The 22,554-nt window shown below is 39.8% G+C and overlaps 1 protein-coding gene and 2 long non-coding RNA genes across 4 annotated transcripts in view; 2 read left to right on the top strand and 1 right to left on the bottom strand.

The window, feature by feature from the left end:
• The window catches only part of ODAD1 (outer dynein arm docking complex subunit 1), a 27,375-nt gene extending 8,446 nt beyond the window's left edge, over positions 1 to 18,929 (bottom strand). Inside the window, exons 1-11 of one of the 2 annotated variants that reach the window (XM_087891846.1) lie at positions 18,768 to 18,929; positions 16,667 to 16,837; positions 13,791 to 13,870; positions 10,449 to 10,548; positions 8,493 to 8,682; positions 7,442 to 7,564; positions 7,245 to 7,358; positions 6,357 to 6,424; positions 2,282 to 2,469; positions 607 to 732; positions 309 to 391 (exon numbers count right to left, since the gene is read on the bottom strand). In XM_087891846.1, the coding sequence (XP_087747972.1) occupies positions 309 to 391; positions 607 to 732; positions 2,282 to 2,469; positions 6,357 to 6,424; positions 7,245 to 7,358; positions 7,442 to 7,564; positions 8,493 to 8,682; positions 10,449 to 10,548; positions 13,791 to 13,857 (1,059 nt within the window). In that variant the 5' untranslated portion in view covers positions 13,858 to 13,870; positions 16,667 to 16,837; positions 18,768 to 18,929. The other variant, XM_087891845.1, reaches the window with a different exon arrangement.
• Positions 7,333 to 14,109, top strand: LOC117666678 (uncharacterized). The gene is made up of 3 exons (XR_015733692.1): positions 7,333 to 7,421; positions 9,538 to 9,705; positions 13,739 to 14,109. It is a non-coding gene; the product is annotated as an uncharacterized LOC117666678 (long non-coding RNA).
• Positions 15,124 to 22,554, top strand: LOC148113941 (uncharacterized). Its single transcript, XR_015733693.1, has 3 exons — positions 15,124 to 16,921; positions 21,522 to 21,573; positions 22,323 to 22,554. It is a non-coding gene; the product is annotated as an uncharacterized LOC148113941 (long non-coding RNA).

Below are 22,554 nucleotides of genomic sequence, written 5' to 3'. Positions count from 1 at the left end.
GCCATTGCTACATCCACAAACCTGACGATCATATTTTCCAACTCCAAATCCAAGTAATTTATAAATATGTTGAATGTGCAGAGCCTAGAATGGAGGCCTGGGATACTCCAATTATTCCTAACAGGGAATAACAGGATACATATATATGCATATATACATTTATAAATTTCTGCTAATTCAAAGATGAGTGGATAGCATTTCAATCAGTGGTTGGTAAAATCATAGTCACCTAGAAAAAATACTGCCTTCTTAAAAGAGAAAGGAGAAAGGAGAAAGAAAGGAAAGGAGAGATAATATTTTCCACTCACCTCATGAATTTCTTCCCATAGTCGGTCCTTCTGGCTGTTTTGCTCATTGACATAGTTGAATTGAGCAAAATTTCTTTCCCTATCTATAGAGAGAAGGATAAACATTATAGCAGCCAATGTATTAATAATCAGGAACTAAATATCCAAGGGGCACCAGAGAGGGAATAGCTCACAAATGTCTCAGTCAGTAGGCTCTTCTTGGCCGGCCGATCTCAGTAGGCCGAGACAGTGAACACTATCTAGTACAAAATGATCTTTTTTTTAAAAAAAAAAACTAACTGCCATTCACATACATCACCTTTAACAAATGTATCCAGAGCCATATTCAGATCTTTTGAGCCAGTGAGCTCCAGGAGTTTATCAAAAGCATTGCTGTAAGATTCGAGCAACTCTTCCTCACTGTCTTTCCGTCTGCGTTCTTCTTCTATTGAGAGAGAGAAAATGAAAAAAAGGACCCCAGTTTTCCTCTAACATTACACGAGCTAAATTTATTTTCTGTTACTCCCAACTCTGCAGTACTCAGAAACACTTGAAACCTGTCCCTTCATAAGGGCCTAAAGTCTGAACACACATTAAAAAATAAAAAAAGAACCATTACAATTTAATCACTTTTCAGTAGATCCAAAACATTTATGTTACCATTAGATTGTTCTATCAATAAATTTTTATTAACATTTTTCCAAACTGAACACCAAACCTGGTATGAGTGCTGTACTAGACATCTGAAAAGGAGTGAGTGTCATCATGACAAAAGCTGAATTTGCTTTCATTCATATTTAATATGGTCACTCCCGAGTCACATCTGTAATAACTTCCCCCTTCCGTCTTATTAAAAACTGCAATTAGATAACATCTGGCAGATTCTGAGGGTCCCAGATGTGCACCACTGCATTACAGTAACCAAGTTATCAGGCTATTGGAAAAGAGACCACTGGAGCTAAGCTAGCCCCACCTAGAATCATTGCAGTTTATGAACCAGCAATAGTACCAAGCTTGATCCAAAGATCTTTCCAATTCATCAAACAACGGAATATTCATTTTAAACAACTCTTACAGTGTTTCTAAGTAACATCTTTGAAGAGGCCTTTGCCCATTTTTTAAACAAACTTCATCTAAGATCTATACAAGTGAATGAACCCTGCATCTTCTTTTCACTGCACTTTTTTTTTATCCATATGTGCCTTTAAAAGCAGACAGCTAAACTGTCTTAAAATTCTTCTGATAACCAATTGACCTTTCTTTACAGCTCCCTGTATCAGGAGTAAAAAACACTTGAGTAAATAATTTGTAACTGTTTATGCGTTGGTCCTTTTTATCCACTTTGTTGTTAATTTTAAAGTTTTAACTTTCAGCGTCCAATATCTTGGTCTCTGGTGTGAACCAGACCCTCCTATCTTTTTGTAAGGGCCTAAAGACGTGGCTGTGCCAATCAGTTCGGGGCCTCAGTGAGGGATCAGTGCAATGGAGGCGTTTGATTGAGTAAGGTAACAGATCCCATCTCCTGCCCCCCTCCACCTCCACCCTCCTCATGTGTCTTTGGTTGTAAAGTTTGATTTTAACATTTTATGTTTTAGCTTATATGTAACTGTAAGCTGCCCAGAAATACCCTGTGGTAAGATGGGAAGCCAATAAACTTTAAATAAATAAATAAATAAATAAATAAATAAATAAATAAATAAATAAATAAATAAATAAATGCTTTTAACCTTTAAACTTCTTTATACTGTTATTTATGGTATTGCAAGTTGCTTGATAGTGAGATGGGCAGCGTATAAATTTAAAAAAATAAATAAAATGGCTGGCTTCAAGTAACTTAACAGGGGCAGTTACTCAGGCGGTTGAATGCCATAACTGCTTGCTTTTAAATCAGTGCATCCCTCCTGACTCAGAGCTTGCTTTCTACAGCTTCGAAGTCACCTTCCCTTCTAAAGATGGAAATTTGTAAGTCAATCCTATGCACAATAAATACACACGTTTCTTTGCCTTGGCTCTCAGTGCTTCTTCAGTGAACGTCCTTTCCTGCAGCTTGATGTTGACGAATTCAGACACGCGCCGGTCATTCTCCAGGAAGCGCTCCAATTCTTTCATCTCAGAGATATACTGCTTCAAGTCCTTCTCTGCTTTGTCTCGCAGCTGGCCCAAACGGGCATGGGCTTCATCCCTACATTTATCCCAAAGAAGAAATAAGGGCAAGATTTCAGAGGTGGGCAGAACCAATTCCTAACTTCTCTTCATAAGGTCAAGGCACAGATGATTCCATCTGCAAAGAAGCCGAAAGCACCTGTGGGTCAGAAAGCTTCCTCCAACTTTAGCCCAGCACTCTTCTCACAATGGAATGAGTGCAGGCTGAATTCCTGGTATCTCTAATTAAAAAGATTTCTGCTAAATTTCAATCCCAGTTTATCCAGCCTGGGATCTTTCAGTTACATCAACTGAGGAAAGTCCACTTGGGTGGGAAAAAAGAAAAGGGATGAGTTTAGGGAAAGGAATCCCTAATGCCCATGAAATAAACTTTATTCAGGAGATTGAACATTTACTTCATTAGTATTTAGGGCTCCAATCTCTCCCACTTTTGCTCCTGCTTATTAGTGCCTGCCTTTCTTCCTTGTGGTTTTGTTTTAGAATCATGGAATAACCCTTGTGGGTCTTCTGGTCTAACCCTCTTCTTGAGCAGGAAGCTCTATATCATTCTGGACAAAGGTTGTCCAATGTCTTCTTGAAAATATCGCATCTGTCATTTTTCGTGCTGAGAAGATACTTTGGAGTCTAGCTCCACCCTTTTCTCTGTGACAGTCCCTCAAGTATTGGAAGACTATCATGTCACCCCTAGTCCTTCTCTTTGCTAGACATATCTGTTCCCCCAAGCATTCATTGTACAGTTTGGCCTCAAGACCCCTAATCATCTTTGTTGCTCTTCTCTGAACCTTTTCTAGTCTCAGCATCTTTTTAAGTAGATCGCTTAAAATGTCAGAAGCAAACAACCTAAAATCTGAGCAGTTCCTTAAATAACAAACCGGGAGACTAACAGCTTCTGCCACCCAGAAAGAGAAGGCATATAAATAAATAATAAAAGGAGAAGGCCTCTGACCCATTGTGGTGCTCACAATGGGTCAGAAAGACCCATTGTGGTGAGAAAGATAGCAAGAACTGAGCCTTATTTCTGTTTTATGTAGGACTGCTTGCATTTTACCCTTGACACTTGCTAGATTTCTTCTCAATGGCTTAGTTTTTGCTTTAAACACATTGATCATGTCATGAATCACAGCCTACAAGCACAGGCACCGGAAATAAGCCACAGCAACGTCAAAATGACAAGTGTGACGTGATGCCATTGCACATATAACACAGTTAAGTACTTGGATTTGGACATCTGAGGTGAATACCTAAGTCATATTACTTCTGTCAAGGCACATGTATTGTCACTGCCCACCTGCTGCAGATGCCCGTGCCTGCTAAGCTTATAGTTCTAACTGTTGGCTAGGAATCAAACTAGACTCGAAACAGCTTCTAAGAACTCAAGAATCCAGATTCCTAACTTTTCCTACTATATTACATTGTTAATCTGTCTAAGTATTCTGAGATGGATTAGGAAAGGGATAATAGAAAGCATTAAATGTGAGACTATACTCCACTCCTAACTTCCAATTAATTGAGACTGGCTTCACTAATCATCATGCTGAGCCATGATATGCTTATCCAGGTTTTCCAAATAAGCCACAATTGGCTGGATTCTAAACCAAAATCACAATTTACGAACTACAATGGTTGTGTTTTACACATACATCATATGATGTAAAACAAACAAAATGGTAAAAGGTTATGATATTTATGTAGTTACTTACCAAGCACATCTAAATTATATTAAAGTAACCAAAATATCTTTACAATCCCCAAGGCATGTCACAACTTTTGAGCACCTCTAATGTTTGGAAATTGAAAGCTGAAAAATTTGACAGGCCCTAAATTGTATACCCTGGCTCAATTTCTAGTTCTTCTGTTTATGGAAAGGTAATAAATCCAACAGTAATGGACTAAGAACATCAGAACGAGGTTAGACTTCATAATTTAGGAGATCAGGGTACCATAGACAGGTTGCAGTGTTCATGTCACCTTTAGCCAAAGTCACAATGCAAGATTGTCTTCGTGGTATGGTTTGCATACATGCACAGGAGCATATAATTTCAGTGATCTCAAAGCAGACGGTTATTTTACATAATGTAAAAGACCAGTTTTGATATTAAAGGGAGAATATTAAAAGTTTGAACTATGGAAGAAGCATGGTTAATAATTAAGAAACCGCCACAATGCATAGATAGAGAAGAGTATTCATGAAGAATATCAATTTCAGCTGGTGCAGAATGCAGTGGCATGGGCCAATTGTATGTATCCCTAAATCAGTGATTCTCAGCCTTGGCAACTTGAAGATGTGTGGATTTCAACTACCAGAATTCCCTAACTGGCATGGAGTTGAAGTCCAATTTTCAAGTTGCCAAGGCTGAGAAACACTGTTGTAGATGGACAGACATTATACTTTTGCTCTGTGAGTTCCATTGGTTGCCAGTTTGCTTCCAGGTCCAATTCAAAGTGCTGTTTTTGACCTTTAAAGCAGGGGTGAAATCCAGCAAGTTCTGGAGAACTGGTAGTGGAAATTTTGAGTATTTTGGAGAACCGGCAAATACTACCTCTGTCTGGCCCGAGAGAGGGGTGGGAATGGAGATTTTGCAATATCCTTTCCCTGCCATGCCCACCAAGCCACACCACACCCAAGCCACGCCCACAGAACCGGTAGCAAAAAAAAATATGGATTTCACCACGGCTTTAAAGCCCTACATGGCATGGGCTTTAAAGCAGGGGTGAAATGCGCCTGGTTCGGACCAGATCGCCCGATCTGGTAGTGATGGCGGTGGGTGGTTCGGAGAACCGGTAGCAAAAATCCCTGCCCCCACCCACCATGCCCTGCTGAGCCGAGCGATCATCAGAGGCTTTTTTTTTTTATTTTTAAAAGCATTTTTTCTACAACCTCTTTGGCCAAAAAAATGCTTTTAAAAGTTAAAAAAAAAAAAGCCTCTGATGATCGTGTGGCTCAGCTGGGATCGTCAGAGGCTTTTAAAAGCATTTTTTCTACAACCTCTTCAGTCAAAGAGGTTGTAGAAAGAATGCTTTTAAAATCCTCTGATGATCCCAGCTGAGTTGCCTGATCATCAGAGGCTTTTAAAAGCAATTTTTTTACAACCTCTTTGGCCGAAGAGGTTGTAGAAAAAATGCTTTTAAAAGAAAAAAAAGCCTCTGACGATCATGCAACTCAGCTGGGATCATCAGAGGCTTTTAAAAGCATTTTTTTACAATCTCTTCGGCCAAAGAGGTTGTAGAAAAAATGATTTTAAAAGTAAAAAAAAAAAAAAAGTTGGCCACGCCCACTCAGTCACATTAACCCCCCCACCAAGCCACGCCCACAGAACCGGTAGTAACAAATTTTACATTTCACCACAGCTTTAAAGGGTTATCTGAGGGAGCACTTCTTCCGTACAACATCTACCCATTCCATAAGTTTGGGCAAGACAAGCTTTCTGCAGGTCCCATTCTGAGAAGTAATTCCATCTGACAGGACCTAGGAGGTGAAACTTTTCTGCTATGGCATCCATCCTCTGAAACATCTCCTTCCTGAGGTGAGGTTAGCCTCAACCCTTATGACCTTCCAGAAAGACCTCAAAATGTGGTTTTTATTGCAAGACTGGGGATTCCCTGGTAATTTGGAAGCCCGCACGTTGGTTATATTGTATGTTAATGTCTTCACTCTTGTGGTCTTGTTTAATGTATTCTTATTGTTCTAACATGTTTTAATTCCTGGTTTTAATGTCTACCACTTTAGGTGAGATAGGCAGCCATATCAATCAGACAAGTAAAGTGAAAGTTACAGATAAAAGGGAAGGCAGCATAACATTTAAGCAGCAATCTTGAACTAGTGGAAGTATAAACTTTGCAATATAAGATCACATCTAGATCCAGGAACAGGTTCCCAACAACGACTGAGCATTGCTTTCCTCTAACCTTGCATCATATGCTGCAGAGGAGGTGCTGACCACATTGATGATGGTTTTACGAGTCTCCAGCAGTTCCTGAGAGAGACAAACAGAGAAAGAAAACCTTTGTTGCAACACAACCATTCTGCACAAAGGTTCCATGTCCTTTTTGAAGCCCAGTCACTGGGCTTTCATTCTCTCCAAAATATCCTCACCTTCAACTTAGCAACATGCCTATTTATACGTTTTTCTTTTTAATTCTCTTATTCCTAAACTCTGACGAATCTCAAGAATGAAATTGGGCTTGATGATTATTCTTTAGGGTGTAATTCCACAAGCATAAAGTATCCTTTAGGTGCGTTTGGGAAATCTGCAGCGGCATCAAAAGCTGCAGGTTCTACTTCCATGGAAAAAGTCAAGAAATCCATTTATTTGTTAATGTTTTCATTAACAAATAAAGCAAGGTAATCTTCACCATGTAATTTCATACATGTGCAACATCTTACATTTGGGAAATACTACAAAAAGTGGGTGACCAGTCAACATGTATTTTTGACAGACGGTAATATTCTGGATAATGATTTCAACAGCAAATGTATGCAGAACCAGATATAACTCAAAGCATCAGAATTTCATTGTCAAATTATGTTCTCAGCTTTATAACCCAAAATAAATAATTCCAAACCACATTTTTAAGCCCATAATTTCCTATTTGCCAATTTGGCACCTCAGTTTTAAGATACTGAAATAGCCAATCACATCTTTCCATTCTGGACAAAAGTTCTCGCTAAGCAACTGAATCCCAGAATTCTCTAACAGAACCTCATTCTCTTATAACATGACTCCAGTCTTCCTTGAAATTCTGTTAGCCAAGAATCCCAACAAATTCAATAATTGTCTTTTAAATTCACTTTACCTCCTCTAAATCTTTATGCTGCTGTTCAAAGTGATCATGTCCAACTCGGAGAATTTCTAGATCTTCACGTAGTTGTGAATTCAAGACGAGTTGAGAACTGAATTCAGAGGTAATCTGGAAACAGAGAGCAGAATGAAGAAAGTTTAGACCAACCACAAATTCCGTCACCAAATCTGGGTATTCCTGACTATTTTTACCTTATCTAGTTGGTTTTCTACTGTCTGAATCTTTCTTTGCAAATGGGCTCTCTGTTCCTGTATCATGCTGTCACTGCCCATCGTCTGCTTCCGGTCAGCCAAACGGTTCTCCCAGGTTTCGATCTATTAATAACAGGAAAGGAAATTATGGTAGTTAATGGAAATGAAATGCAGTTTAGTTTCAGACCCGAGAAATTAGATATTTGGAGAAATCCATATTCTCTCACATCTTTTGCTCTAACGTTTGATCTTGGGCTCTAAATGCCAACCCCTGCTGCATTCTTCATCCCTATATTTAACCCAGAGGTCTAAATCTTAATTCAGTTACTCCTGTATCAATTTCCAATTTTCTGAATGTGAAAGACATCTGGAAAAAAAAAAAGACAGTATAGATAGTTGTGGACATATGACCATAATGAAACCTGCCTATTGCAGTCTTGTCGTGATGGTCACAGAATGGGTCAGTCATGCAACCAAACTCATTTTATGGTTTTTTACAACAACTGTTAAGCATGGTTTGCTGAAATCCAGAAGTGCCGATTTTCAGCGAAATCGTTGTGTAATGCAGTGATGTGACCACAGAATGCTGCAAATAGCCATAAATGTGGCCGAGTTGCCAAGCGTCCAAAGTTTGATCATGTGAACATGAAGGGGGTCTGACTGTTGGAACTTCAGATCTAAGTCATAAATCCCTTTTTGGGTCAGCCTAACTTTGAACAATCACTAAGCAACCAGTTGTAAGTTGAGGACTACCTGTATTGTTTTTCCCTAATGTAGGAGGATTGTTAATTGCTAGAATTCTCAGCAATATGACCAAAAGGCTGAGTATTTTAAAAATTGAAAACCCAATACATCAACTGGATGTTATGTAGTGGACAGCCATCTTAGACCATACTGTCTCTAAAACCATGTATCAGTACATGCCTAATCTCTTGTTCTTTCATATTGTAACTACATCAATCTTCTAAAATCCCAGAATCCTAGCTCCCCAACCTGCTGCTTCATCCCACTTTAGAAAAATAAATCTTGGTCTTATCCTGTCTCTTTATACCTCCTGATCAAGCCGAGTTATCCGCTTTTTTTCTTTCATTATTTGTTCCTTCACTGCATCCCGTTCAGCCAACAAGGACCGGAGAATTTCACTTTGGGCTTTTTCCTTCTTCTGGTTGGCATGGCCCTCAGCCACAGCCTGTTTGTATCGTAGATCTTCGTTCTCTTTTTCCAGGCGCTTGACCTCAACCCTGTCCAACAAAAATGAAGTGGGGATTTTCAGAGATGGTAAAATAGTGTGGTGAGATGCAGCCTGGTGGGCAGGAACAAGATGTTCATGGTGGTGGTGGTGGTGATGTTGAATTTTGGTTGGGAGTGGTGGCAGCGCCAGTTCGGGAGAGTTTGTGGCACAGGGCAAGGAAAGATTAGAGGGCTATGAACTTGCAATTGAACATGTATTTCACAAATTATGACTGGGGAATAAAGGGTAAATGGAGAGTCAGGTAAAATGTGTATTTAAAAGACAGCCAGTTTGGACAATCCGCTCTAATATTTGCATTAGGAAATCTGTGAGCTTAATTGTCTGGGGCAGAGATGACTGTTGGGATAATAGAACTTGTCACTGTAAAGTAAGCAGGGGAAATAAAAATACATGGTTCCCTTGAAGTTGGTATAATTTTTGAATGCCTACATAGAAAACCAGGAAGGGATGTTCTCCTGATAGAAGGCAAAATGAAGTAGTTTAAATAAAAAGAGGAAAGAAAGTAGGAATACTGGATTCTCTGGGAATACACTGGATTAAAGGGATAGGATGAAGACGGATAAAATCCGGGATCAATACTGCGCAATTCTGTAAGAACACATAATGGTAGACACCAATTATTCCTACAAAATGGATGTATATATGTATAGCATTGTGTGGGGTAGGCCACATGGCCACATGGTATTAAATAAAAGCAACTCATGCGCATTCACAATGGTCAATTATATGTTACTAAGAGCATAGCAGTTGTCATGTGCATCAGCATTATGTCAACATCTGGATCAGCATATGAAGAAAGAAAGGGAAAAGAGACTGATTTTTTTTTTAATGTTTCAATTTTTAGTCTTCTCCATGAAGTAAGGCATAAAATATCCAGACTGTTTCAAAAGCCAAATCTGGAAATGAGAGCTCAAAAGATTGAAATCAAAGAATGCATGCAGGGTGTCATTGCTAACCAAAAAAAGATGAGGCTCAGAAAGTATGAAATTATTCAGGACTGGAAAATAATAAGGTAAGAAATCAGCTACTCGGCTAAAAATGTTTAAGGCTGGAAGCAAACAAGATGGACATCTGAGGGAAGTTAAATTATTTCTAATGCTACTTCTAATAATAGCAATTGGAACAGATTTCGTAGATTTTACATAATTCCCCAAATCTATCCAATTAGGCATATTATGACTTCTATGATGCTTTCTTTCAAAAGGCAACTGGACTTACTTTGTTTTTTCTTGAAGATGTTTTGCTTCTCATCCAAGAAGCTTCATTGGTTCTGACTGAACGGTGGAGAACAGAAGGATTTATATTCCTTGAAGTCATGTGGTCCTTACATGACTGCAAGGAATATAACTCCTTCCATTCTCCAACATTCAATCAGACCTGATTCTGATTGAACAGTCTTCCAGAAAAAGCACCTTTATGCCTTTTTTGAAAAAGCATCTTTATGTGTTTTGAAGTTGACCCCATTCAATCCCATGGCCAAAATAGGAGCTGAGGTCCAATGCATCTGAAGAATGAAGTAGATATAACAGTGAGACATTTTAAAAGTATATAAAAGCTCATGAGAAGTTTCTTCCAAATCACCTTCATTTCTCTTACTTTGCCCCTAATATAAGGTCAATTAAATTATAATTGTTTAACTCTTGCATAAGATTAAAGGAAAAGGTAGTTTCTCCTCCCAGCCTATACATGCTGAAGGTTTCACAATACATTTTGAGAAATGAAGAATTGATGAACGATATTTGATTAAATACGTACGTCTGTCTGCGGATGGTTTCACGAGACTCCAAGGCATAAGCATGGCGGTCACCTTCTAAAAGGCGGAACTGGCGTTGCAACTTGGCCAACTCGCCTTCAGCTGGTGGAAGACAATGTCATGGGAAATGCAGGTAGAAAGAAAGAAAAGTGATAAGAACGACAACCCAGTATGGTAATTTTTTGCTGAGGTCCCCTCCCAATCACTGAAAGGTGAAGCAGGAATCCTTCTAAAAGACCTGTTTATCACATCTGGAGCAAAACAACTGGGGTAGGGATCACTGAGTTTAGGATTGAGAATCTTATCTCTATTTTGTTCTCTGGCCCTGTCCAAATAAATAGATTTTGTTAGTTTGTGTAATGAGATGCTTTATGATCTGTGTATGAACCTCTGCATAAACAGACAGTATCTTCTTTGGCCAATATTAATTTTCTGGATCAAGCTAATTTTCAAGTTCCAGTTTTTGTGGCTTAGACAAAAAATAGTGAGGGCTTATAGGTGGTCACAAATTACTTTTCTGTCTTTGCTAAACTTAACGCACCTATATTACTTTATAAAAAGCACTTTTAAGAACGCAGAGAACTAGATGTTTCTGCTTAAATTCAGTTTTCTCCCTGCCCAATCAATATATATCACTGTCTTACTACAATCTCCCTACACTCTTTGAAGACCCTCTGGCTTAGATTGTTCCCTGAAGTTTAACCACTTGCCATAAAATCAGGACAGTTATTCTTGTACTCATATATCAGAATATTTTATTTTCCACCAATCTCATAGTGCACCTGCCAAGAATACCAAAAGCTGTATCATCTCACACATATCCATAAGGAACCTAACCAAAGGGAAAATAATTTCTGCTTTTTGCCAGGATACCTTCTGAATTTCAGATCATATGCTATGGAAGGGGTAGAGAACTATGGCCCTTTTATGACCTGTGAACTTCAACTCCCAGAATTCTGGGAGTTGAAGTCCAGAAGTCATAAAGGAGCCATAGTTACCCACCTCTGTGCTATGGAGTCAAACTGAGAATACACAAACTTACTGTCTAGATCAGAGATAAACAACATAATGCTCAGAAACACTAAAGCAGCCACAGATACCTTCCTTGCATAACCCTGGCAAGTCCCTCTGCCCCATATATTTTGCTTTTCCAGTAAAAAATTCATTAAAAATGTAGATGAGAAGCTAGCTTGTTGAAAAGCATTGCCTTTATTTAGAAGAATGTATCAAGGCCCTATAGCCGTGATGGCGAATCTATGACATGGGTGCCACAGGTGGCACACAGAGCCATTATCAGTGGGTGTGCGAACGTTGCCGTAGCTCAGCTCCAGCACACATGCATGCGCCGGCCAGCTGATTTTTGGGCCTTCTGGTCCCACCGGAAGTTGGGAAATGGGCTGTTTCCAGTCTCCGGAGGGCCTCCAGGGGGATGGAAAAGGCCGTTTTCGCCCTCCCCAGGCTCCTGGACAGCCTCTGCAGCCTGAGGCGGGTGAAAAACAGGCCTACCGGGCCCACTAGGTCATCACGTGCTAAAAGCGGGGGGGGGAGGGGCAGGCAGCACATTGAATTATGGGTGTGGGCACACACGTGGGTGATCTCCCTGCGCGCGATAGCAAAAAGATTAGCCACTTTTGGCACGCGATAGCAAAAAGATTAGCCATCACTGCCCTATAGGGTTTTTTGGAAAATAAAAATGGTGGCGCTTCTTCTGAACATGTGAAATACTTGCCTAGAAAAAGGGAATAAGTTTTTTATGCAACTTAATCTGATCTGGATACATGCTTTATTCCATCCATCTGCCTCTGTTTCTGTCTTGCTTTGGACAATTCTGAAGTCAAGTACAGGCAGACATACTTGCTCATTCGCAGTTTACTGACTCACTCTCCGGGTCCTCGTACTACCAGAGACTCATGCCCCTAGCTATCCCCATATGCTAGCAAAGACTTTTGTGTTTTCTTTAATTTAGTTCCAATTTCAAAACCAATATACAATGAAGAGCTCTAGCTTAAAGAGTAGCTCACAAAATGTACCAAGGCATGTGGAAAACAGCCACAGTGCCCTGGTTCTGTTTCTTTGGCCCCTTTATTATTGGGATACAAAGAGCTTATTTCTTGCCTGTTCATTTTCAAAAACTGGCTTCCTTGGCAGCATTTTAATCTGGCTTGAGAATGAGCTCCCAATCTCTTCCAATCAAAAATTAACAGAATACTATTATTTGATTCAATGGGGAGATATGCAACGATTCTGTTACCTCAATTTTTGTTCCCCACCCTATTTTGCACTATTGTTTGCTCAGTCAGCAAGAAGCTCTTTTAGCGGTGCACATTTGCACACTTTACTATACAGTTTACATTTTCTCAACTTTTTTCTCTAAAGATTTCACAGCTTTCCATGGCAGTACATCAACATTTTTGAAACAAAACCACAGCAACACCTCCAGTCAAATACCCTTTATGAAACTGTCAAGCTATATTTGAAATGAAGATGATACAGATATTTTATAACAGATTTAGACCGAGAAAAATTGCAGCACATAAAATAGACGATGAAATTCTGGGAAACCTTCAGTAAATCTAAATGTCAAAAATACACTTGCTCTAAGTCCTTAGCTACTGCCTGCCAAATCTTTTGATCTATGGGGATAAAGGGCTTTCCAACAGGATAGAAAAGCAGGGGGAACTTGAATTATTATGGCAGATTCTCCATTAGTGATTTAAAGTCACAGTTATCCAACTCTCATGCTAAAATATTGTATTGTATTGTATTGTATTGTATTGCATTGCATTGTCAACTCAATTGACAGCAGGATGCCAATAGAAGTTAGTCTCAAGTCACTGATAGAGATATGGTTTGCAAGGAGGATGAACAAAACTTCGTAGCCTGACAGTCACTTTGAAATAACTGTCCCAGTCAATGAGGAAAACTGCACCATACCTTCACCAAATCCAGATATTAGCTAACAGAACATAACTAACTGTGGAAGTTTATTTTTATAGTCAGCAAAAAGAGTATCAATGTCAATTATTAGAGACTAAGTATAGTTCATCATTATCATAAAAACCAAATAGTGGTTTAAATACATTTGACCTAGTTCAGTGTGTTTTTAAGTTCCTAGTATAAACAAACAGGGACACATAACACGAACTGTAAGATAGCTTCTTGCTTTCCTATTTCAACACTTAAATCATATTACAGGCTTGTTTCAGGGGCTCTAATCCCAATGTAGAATCTAGCAGTGCAGACAGTTCCTACTGCAATAACTTCTCCCTTAAAAGTTACCCATATCTTCTAGGTCTCCATCATCACCACCACCACAATATCCTCTTCCCTCTCTTGGAAATTACCTATGCCTTCTAGGTCTCCATCACTACTCTCCGAACGAAAGCTTGAGGCAGATTTGAAGAATGGCATCTTCAACTTCTATCTGTGAGAGAAAGAGAATGAGAATTCTGAAACATTGTATCACTTTCTGAAAATAATTGTTTTATGAAAGTAGCATGTGAAAAATGGCTAAAAGCTTCAAACTGCAATTAAGGAGCCCCAAATTCAAATCTGGTGTCGTAACATTTCCTGGGGCCCAGTTTTACACATGCTTAGCCATCATGTGTTACACCTCTGGCTTAGCATGTTGAATAAATTTAAATATTATTGTTGTAAAACTGATTTATGACTTAGCATGTGATACACATCCAACCAATTTGTTTTCTCCAACAAACAAATTTATGCAAATCATGGAACTGTAGAGTGGGCCTTAACCACAAGCCTACTTTGTTCTTTTTGTTTAGGGACAAGCAAAGTGTAGTTTTGCAACCACTATAATGATTCTTTACCATCTAAGCCACTAAGAGTTATTGGTTTACACCAGGATTTCTCAATATTGACAATTTTAAGAAGTATGGACCAGCTTTCCACCAATCCTAGAATTACCTGGCCAACCATGTAGAAGTTGAGTCTATGTGTTTGGAGAACATGTTTTAACCTATATAACTATATGGGTGGAAGATGCCTATATGCACTGTCCTAAACCCTCTGAAGAGCAGATTAAAATCCAAATGGCTATCATTTAAATGGCAATGATGAAACAACGAACTACCAGTAAATACCTTTCCTTTTAAAATGATGCTCCATAAAAGTGAGTATTTCAACTATTCCTATAAAAGAAATCCTCACCAGATGCTCACTTCTGGTACTTAGTATAACTTAACTTGTGTAATGTACTATATATCATGTTCCTTTCATCTTCTCAATTCAATGTGATTTTTTTTCTTCCATGGCTGTTTCCCAAAATAGAGCTATAATACTGAAATGCACAACTTGTAAATAGTCATTCCCTAATTGTTTTGTGTCAGCTAAGAATTATATCTAATGGAAAGGCTTACCAAAAGTAGTGACATAAGCACCCTCTTCCTCCATGTCGACATTAAATGACAAATAAAGTTAAACATGCAGAAGACAGAATATTAAAAACTGTGAAATAGAAGAATCTTCTGTAGAATTATTTGTAATTCTATTTGGGAAAATATTAAAAAGGAATATCTAGAAGTCTATCTGTTAAAATTCAAACCAGGGAATTACGGGATGAAAATTGCACTTGTTGTCCTGCCTGGTAGCCTTTTATGAGATGGGGGGGGGGGGGAAAGAGCGTCGCCCTCCTAAACTTGTCATTTTTGCCCACAGATTTCATACCACCCACGGTACGCCTTTGAACCAGAGTTCAACATACCACCATGATATGCTTCTGCAAGAGTGCAGCCACCCTTTTTTAATGGTGGTTCTTATTCCTGAACAGCCAGTATCTTGATGGAGAGAATGAAATAGAGCCCATTATGGAATGCCACAGGCCCTTTTGCTCCTCTTTTTTTTTTTTTTTTTTATTTGATTTATATGCCGCCCTTCTCCGGAGACTCAGGGCGGCTTACAATGTGCTCAGCAATAGCCTTCATCCTTCTGTATATTTATACAAAGTCAGCTTATTGCCCCCACAAACTGGGTCCTCATTTCACCTACCTTAGAAAGGATGGAAGGCTGAGTCAACCTTGAGCCTTGGCGAGATTCGAACCCTGCAGTAATTGCAGGCAGCTGGTCTTAATAACTAGCTTAATAACAGGGTGCCTTAGACCTCTGTACTACCAAGGCTCTTTTTTAACTCTTATTTAACAGCTACATGAAGCCATTGGGTAATGTCACTCAGCAGCAAAGGGTGAGTATCATCAACATGTTGATGATATTACTCTTTAAATGTCTGCACTGGGTTAGAAAAATGATGCAATGAAGAGTCTTGACTGGGTTATTTGGGGAGGAACAGACTTAAGTTGAACCTTAGCAAGGTCGAATGGCAAGTTCATAATCTGGAGTCTCAATCTAAGGATGAGTCAAGACTTCCTATATGATATGAGTAAGCTTGAACATGGGAGAACATAACGTAACACTGACTGTTACTGCCACATTTAAAATCTGGCTGTCACCAAGTCTCTGCATAGGAGATCATGGAAAAATCTAGTCATAATTATCTCTTCTCCAAAGTATTGAGATGACAGTTCCCAGAATCCCAATCAAATATAGCCTAATAAACTATGCAGTTTGGTAGTCTGAGAATTGTGATCCCAGCATATCTGGAGGGCAACAGATTACAGAAGCCTGCCTTCCAGGTTTCTTAAACTGGCTGAACAATAAAGCTTATAGTTATTTCAGCAATTGTCTGCAAAGTTGAACAGACACTTTCACTTTTCATAAAATTAACAACCGTTTATCTTTTCAGCAGTTAGGTCCATTGCTATCTCAAAATTTATCTAAAGGATCACCTGAAAGACCACCTGAATTCATCAATGATCCCAAAACTGTTTAAAAATTATCTTTCTAGCTCCTTAGCTTTATCCGCTTTCCCCCAAAAGAAATATTCCATATAGCACAAATATTCTTTTAATGAGAAAATGCATTTCACCCTTCTACCACAGTTGTTTTTACTTAAAGCAATTCTAGGAGGAAACTTTAGCTAAAATGCAATTATTTGCCCAAGAGGATTTAGGAGTTTGTTAGAATCAGTTCCATTTCAATATCCTTGCCTGAATATGACTCAGTTCAAAACCACAAAACCTCCTTCATTTTTATCTTCACATTCATCACTATCTTGCAAACCTTTCTCCGTAGCCTAATAATTTCCTAGCATCTGAAACCTGAGTGAAATCAGCACTCCCTCCCCAACAAAAAATAATAAAAGTACCTTGTTCTCTAAAAAACCCTTATGACAAATATACAATTAATATTTAGGCATTCAGTATTTTGGTATGCTCTGATACAGTCTTCTGATCTCTCCAGCCAACATCACCCGTTGCTTTTGTTCACTCAGTTGTTAGCAACCATCTCCAAGAAATGCATCAGCTTTCCACCAATCCTGATGAAAGATGGGAGGGGAAGGAGAAGAAAAAGTGTTGAGTTATACCCAACTAACCGAAGTGTTTCCTTGATTCATTTAGAGGTAATTTTGGATGCCAACCAAATAAAATGGATTAAAAATTGGAGGTCAGAAGTTTAAAAAAAGGTTAAATGAGTTACAGTAGGGAAGGAGAAACATTAGAAAGTGACAGATCCCTTGACTTTTAAAAAATAAAAAAATATGATAGATTGAGAGCTGTTAAATCATAGTTCCAGCACTTGTTAAGAGGACACTACAATAGAATGAGTTAAAACAAGATTGCACAAGAATGTATATTTATTGTTAACCTCAAGAAATCTTTTAAGTTTACCCAGGGACATGATATATTGCTCTGTTTCCTATCCCCATCATCTACTTTACATTCCATACATTTCTGTAATTTTCTATCATGTTATATACTATAAAGTTTTAAACTTTCAGATTATACCAACATCCCATTCAGGCTTATCACTGTTAATTGTCACTAGATCTTCAAACTAATCACAGCTGCCTAGTCAAATTCTATACCATTTTTAAATCTTAGGTATTGCTCTATTCTCTATACATTCTGCCTAGATGGATGTATATCCTCCTCCCCAAAACCTTGTCTTGTATTTGCCTCATATTTAACCCTCACTCCAGGTTACTTTCTTTTCCAAACTTTTTCTTCTTGGACTTCTGCTTGCATTCCATTTTTCAATTTGATTGAATCTTCCTCCAATACATGCATATCAACTCAGACCCATGAACGGAGTAAACACTTCCATGCTCTGCAGTGCCTTAAAATTGAGGTTGCCACTTTATTATGTCAATCTTATGTGTTTGCATGCCTTTAATAACATGTCAAGCTTGTTAGATGGTATACAGGTAGTCCTTGACTTACAACAGTTCATTTAGTGACTGTTCGAAATTACAATGGCACTAAGTGACTTATGACCGTTTTTTACACTTACAACCATTGCAGCAACCCCATGGTCATGTCATCAAAATTCAGACGCTTGGCAACTGATTCATATTTATGATGGCCACATTGCCCTAGGGTCCTCTGATACTTTTTGTAACCTTATGACAAAGTCAATGGGGAAGCGGATTCACTCAACAACCATGTTACTAACGTAACAACTGCAGCGATTCATTTAACGACTCTGGCAAGAAAGGTTGTAAAATGGGACAAAACATACTTAACAAATATCTCACTTAGCAACAAAAACCTGGGGCTCAATTGTGGCCGTAAATCGAGGGCTACCTGTAGTACATCAACTTTGCCTAGGATGCACTGTCCTAGCAGGCTCTAACTGGATACTAGCTTAAGAGTGGAGACACACAGATCTAGTCCTCCTTTCAGCATGTCGTACTAAGATTCAGAACTTGAGATCCCAAAGGATAAGTAGTTGAAATCACAACAGTCCCTGCCTGTTTACACTATGTGTAATAAAGCAGAATCCAGGCGCCTCCTATGGAAGATCAAAACAATCCTTCATAGGAGGCACTGACTCCTATGGGGATAATTTCTTTTTCAAATCCTGCTAGGTAACCCCGAAGCCTGACATCATCAAATTCTAGTCATGGGACTCTGCTGTTCATGGAAAGGCCTTCCCTAGTCACTTCAACCCCCAAGGACCTGGAGGGTCCCGCTACCATGTGATAAACAGCCATGTGATAAACGGGGCACAGTCTGGCAACCCCAATTTAACAACTCATACCAAAGCCCTTTCAACATGTCAGCCCTTAAGGTCCTGGAAGGCCACAGGAGGGGGGGGGGCTGCTGCAAAGTCACGTGGCTAGAAATAATACTTGTAGGCCCTGCCTAATCCCAGCAATCCGCCTAACAGGACTCCGCTCCTTTGTTCCCCTTCAAAATTACAGCGGCCTTTAAGCCCCACCCCTCCCAATAAACCCTTCCTCTTACCTCCCAGTCCCGTCCCTCCCACTGCGCATGTGCGAGACTAACAGTTCCCTGCTTCGTTCCTTCCTTTTGCCTTCACCCTTTCAAGACTCTCGTTTTTCTCCTCCTCCCCCCCCCACCCCGCCCCGCCCCGCCCGGCCGGATCCGCTCGGGCGGAGCCTGGTTGAGGGGCGGCGCGGGCGGGTTGCCATGGCAATGTTCCATCGCTGAAGTCTCATGCAAAACCACATCCTTCGTTCAGTTTGTCCCGCTGAAGCCGGTTGCCACGGCGACAGTTTTCGGAAAGGAAACTGGCAAAGGCGGGGGAAGATGGAGAGGGGGAACAGCGAGAGGGGAAGCCCGAGAGAGGGTGGGGAAGGAACAGGCAGGAGCCTGGTGGAGACGCGGGGAAATATTGCACCATCCGCGTTGTGTGTGCTGTGTGTGTGTGTGTGTCCCCCTCCCAAGAGATAACTTGTGATGTACGTTTTCTGCTTGGGCTGGCAAGATGTCACAAGCCGCTCGTTGCTCTGCTCTGCTTTCTGTTTAATACGGTCGTTCCCAGTGCCAAGAGGATTAATAACACAATTATGTTACTAATTAATAAATTATTAAACTTATTGCCCACCCATCTCGCAGTGGGAGGCGACTCTAAGCGGCTTGCAACGTGGTAAAATATGCAGATACAAAAACAGTTATGAATATAAAGCCGGATAAAATTACAAAAAAATTCAAAACAAACCAAAAACCTTGGATTTGGAGTGGAGAGGTGATGGTGGTGTCTTCTCTATTTCCTGCACCAACCAAAAGCTCCAACCAAAAGCTGCTTCAGCCAACCTGCATAGCCAAGTTTTAAAGCTTTTCCTGAAGGGTGAGGGCCAAATCTCACCTCCTGTGGCAAAATGTCCCAGAGGACAGGGGCCATGGCAAAAAGAGCTCTTCCGGTTCCCACCAGTTGAAATTCCTTGACTGATGGGATCTGCAGTAGGGCCCCTACTGACAGCAAGAATGGGGCAGGCCAATCCCATTGGGGAAAGATGGTCCCACAGATATCCCAGACTGATGCCAGAGTGGGCTTTAAAGGTAATGACCAACACCTTGAATTGCATCCAGAAGCATATTGATCATAATGCAGTGATATTACAAATGCCACCCTAGGGGCTTCCAAAACTCTGCCTTTGCAATCTTCTAGGGTAGCCCCATGTAGAGCACTTCACAGTAGTCCCAAGCTTGAAATGACCAAGGTGAATTGAGTGACCCTGATCCAGAAAAGGACACAGTTGGCACACAACACAAAGTTGTACAAAGACTCTCCTAGCCATGATTGTCACCTGCTCTTTGAGCAGGAATCACAAGTCTAGAAGAAACCCCAAATTGTGCAGTGGGTCTGTCTCAAGTAATGCAACCCCATCCAGAACTAAAGATTAGGATGAGGGAAGTCACAGTTGTGAGAAGTTTTGTTGGAAACTGGCTTAAAGGTGATGAAGGAAGCAAACATCCCAACAGGGATGTGGTGGCTCAGTGGCTAAGATCGAAAGGTCAGCGGTTTGAATCCTCAATGCCACATCATGTGGTGAACTTCCGTTATTTGTCCCAGCTTCTGCCAACCTAGCAGTTCGAAAGTATGTAAAAATGCAAGTAGAAAAATAGGGACCACCTTTGGTGGGAAGGTAACAGCGTTCCGTGAGTTTTTGGCGTTTAGTCATGTCGGCCACATGACCACAGAGACGTCTTCAGCTTTGAAACGGAGATGAGCACTGCCCCCTAGAGTCGGGAATGACTAGCACATATGTGCAAGGGGAATCTTTACTTTTAGCTTTAGGAAGCAAATTTCATAAAGAGATGGACAGAGAATGTCCTGGATATAATTCTCATGGAAAGCTTGATTGCATTCCTGCATGTTATGCTTCTAGTCCTCATGGCTTTTGAGGGAGACCCAGAATCTGGTAATGGACCCTTCAGTTTATCCCAGTTGCAAGGAATTAGTTACTAAAACAGATTAAATGGGGTCCATTAAAATCGGGAGAGGCAGATTTGTGTAACACTGCAGCCTCCTTTGATAATGAGAACTTTTCTTGCATTTGCCCAACAGTTTAAGGGAGAATAACAGTTTCAGACTGTGGATATTGTTAATTTAGAGCACCAAAAATCGACATCAGAATGTACGGAATGTGAAAAAACCACATCTCTCCATTTTTAAAAGAAAATTTTTAGAATACACAACACTCCATTAATTTGTATACTGTTGTTGGAAGAAATATCCTTCTGGGTTCTGCTCCAAATGGGGAAAAAGACACTGGAAACATGGAGACTGCTTGGAAAGATGGTTTATTGGTGGACAGGATCACATGGCTTGAGTTCCTAAACAGAAAAGGGGCAAGATACAGCGAGTCTCCGGGTTTTATGCTCTCTCTGGCTTTGAACTTCCTGGGGCCCTGAAAGAGTATCCTGATTGGTTGTCAGACTCCCAGAGGGTGGGGGTCTTAGCTAGCCTTGCTGGCTGATGTAATCTTCCCAGGTGCCATGTGGTCAGTTTCTGTCCTAGATGGGTCCTATTGTGTTGCAGATTATGGCCCATTAACAAAGATTGAGTTTCTGCCTCTGTCCCATTGACAAAAGGGGGGAGGCAGGAAGGTGGGAGCTGCTTTGTCTTTAAAACATGCTTCTCCATTTCTCATCCAGGGAAACATAATATTCTGCCTTTTTAATATTTCTTAAAATATTTCATTCTTCCAGGAAAGGGGTGGGTGCTAACTTCCTACACTGTCTTTCTTCTAGAAACTCCAAGTATAATACTCCTTTTTCTGATTTTCTACTATAGCCTTGTGAGGTAAGTTGGGCTAGGAGGACTGGGTCACTGGGTGGGTACAAAATCAGTGACTAGGAGTAGATTTGTATAGAGGTCTCCAGTCTTGCCCCCAGCCTTTAATTATTATCTCATCCTGATTCTCACATTAGCCTGAAAAGAGACAAGATTGAAATGTAGTGAAAGATCAAACATTGCACATGTTACTGGGAGTATCATAAAACAGGAAATATCACCTCATCTGCTGATCTTTGCAGAAATATAAGAGAGATCTGAATGCTGGCTGTATTTCTTCGCTAAATTTTGTTGTTTATTTAAATCAGAATGTTTTTATTAAGATTTCTGATGTAGATTTCATACATAATCTCCATATCAGTCTTAAAATATCACATTTGGTCCCATGACATTGAAAGGAAACTGAGGTTAAAACAAGTGCTTTTAAAGGGAATCTGATTTCTGAGAACTTGCTACAAGTAACAATTGTGGAAAGTATTATCGTGAATAAATGGACTCTTAAATTTGGGCTGGATCGACTTGAATTCAGATTCTATTATTTTAATCAAAGCTTCTCATTCTTCCTTGTATTTAGAATAAAAAGAGCAGAATTTAGAATGACAGCGTTTTTGTGGGGTTCAGACCTTGGATTTTTATTTGAAATAATTCCTTTGGTGACCCAGTAATTGGTGGACCAATCAATCTGATCATAATTTTTTTTATGACTGATGCAGTAAACTGTGAAATTATAGAAATGATTGTATTATTCCTAACTGCAGGTGCTGGATTCTTCTTAAATGATTTCCTATGTTTAAGAAATGACTGCAAATGAAAAAAACAAAAAGAAAATAGACTCAGCTATAACTTTTCTCCCAGATGAGTTAGTCCTTTATTTGAAAAAAGGGGACTAGTAGTTATGAAAAAGGTCTTAAAATGGAAAGAAGGAAAGGAAGAAAGAAAGAGAAAGAAAAAAAGAAGGAAGGAAGAAAGGAAGGAAAGAAGGAAGGAAAG

This window comes from Pantherophis guttatus, chromosome 4 (assembly GCF_059756535.1).
Source record: "Pantherophis guttatus breed Tessera chromosome 4, ASM5975653v1, whole genome shotgun sequence".
NCBI classification, from domain to species: domain Eukaryota; kingdom Metazoa; phylum Chordata; class Lepidosauria; order Squamata; family Colubridae; genus Pantherophis; species Pantherophis guttatus.
Note: the sequence above shows the minus strand (reverse complement) of the source record. Positions and strands in the feature narration are given on the sequence as shown.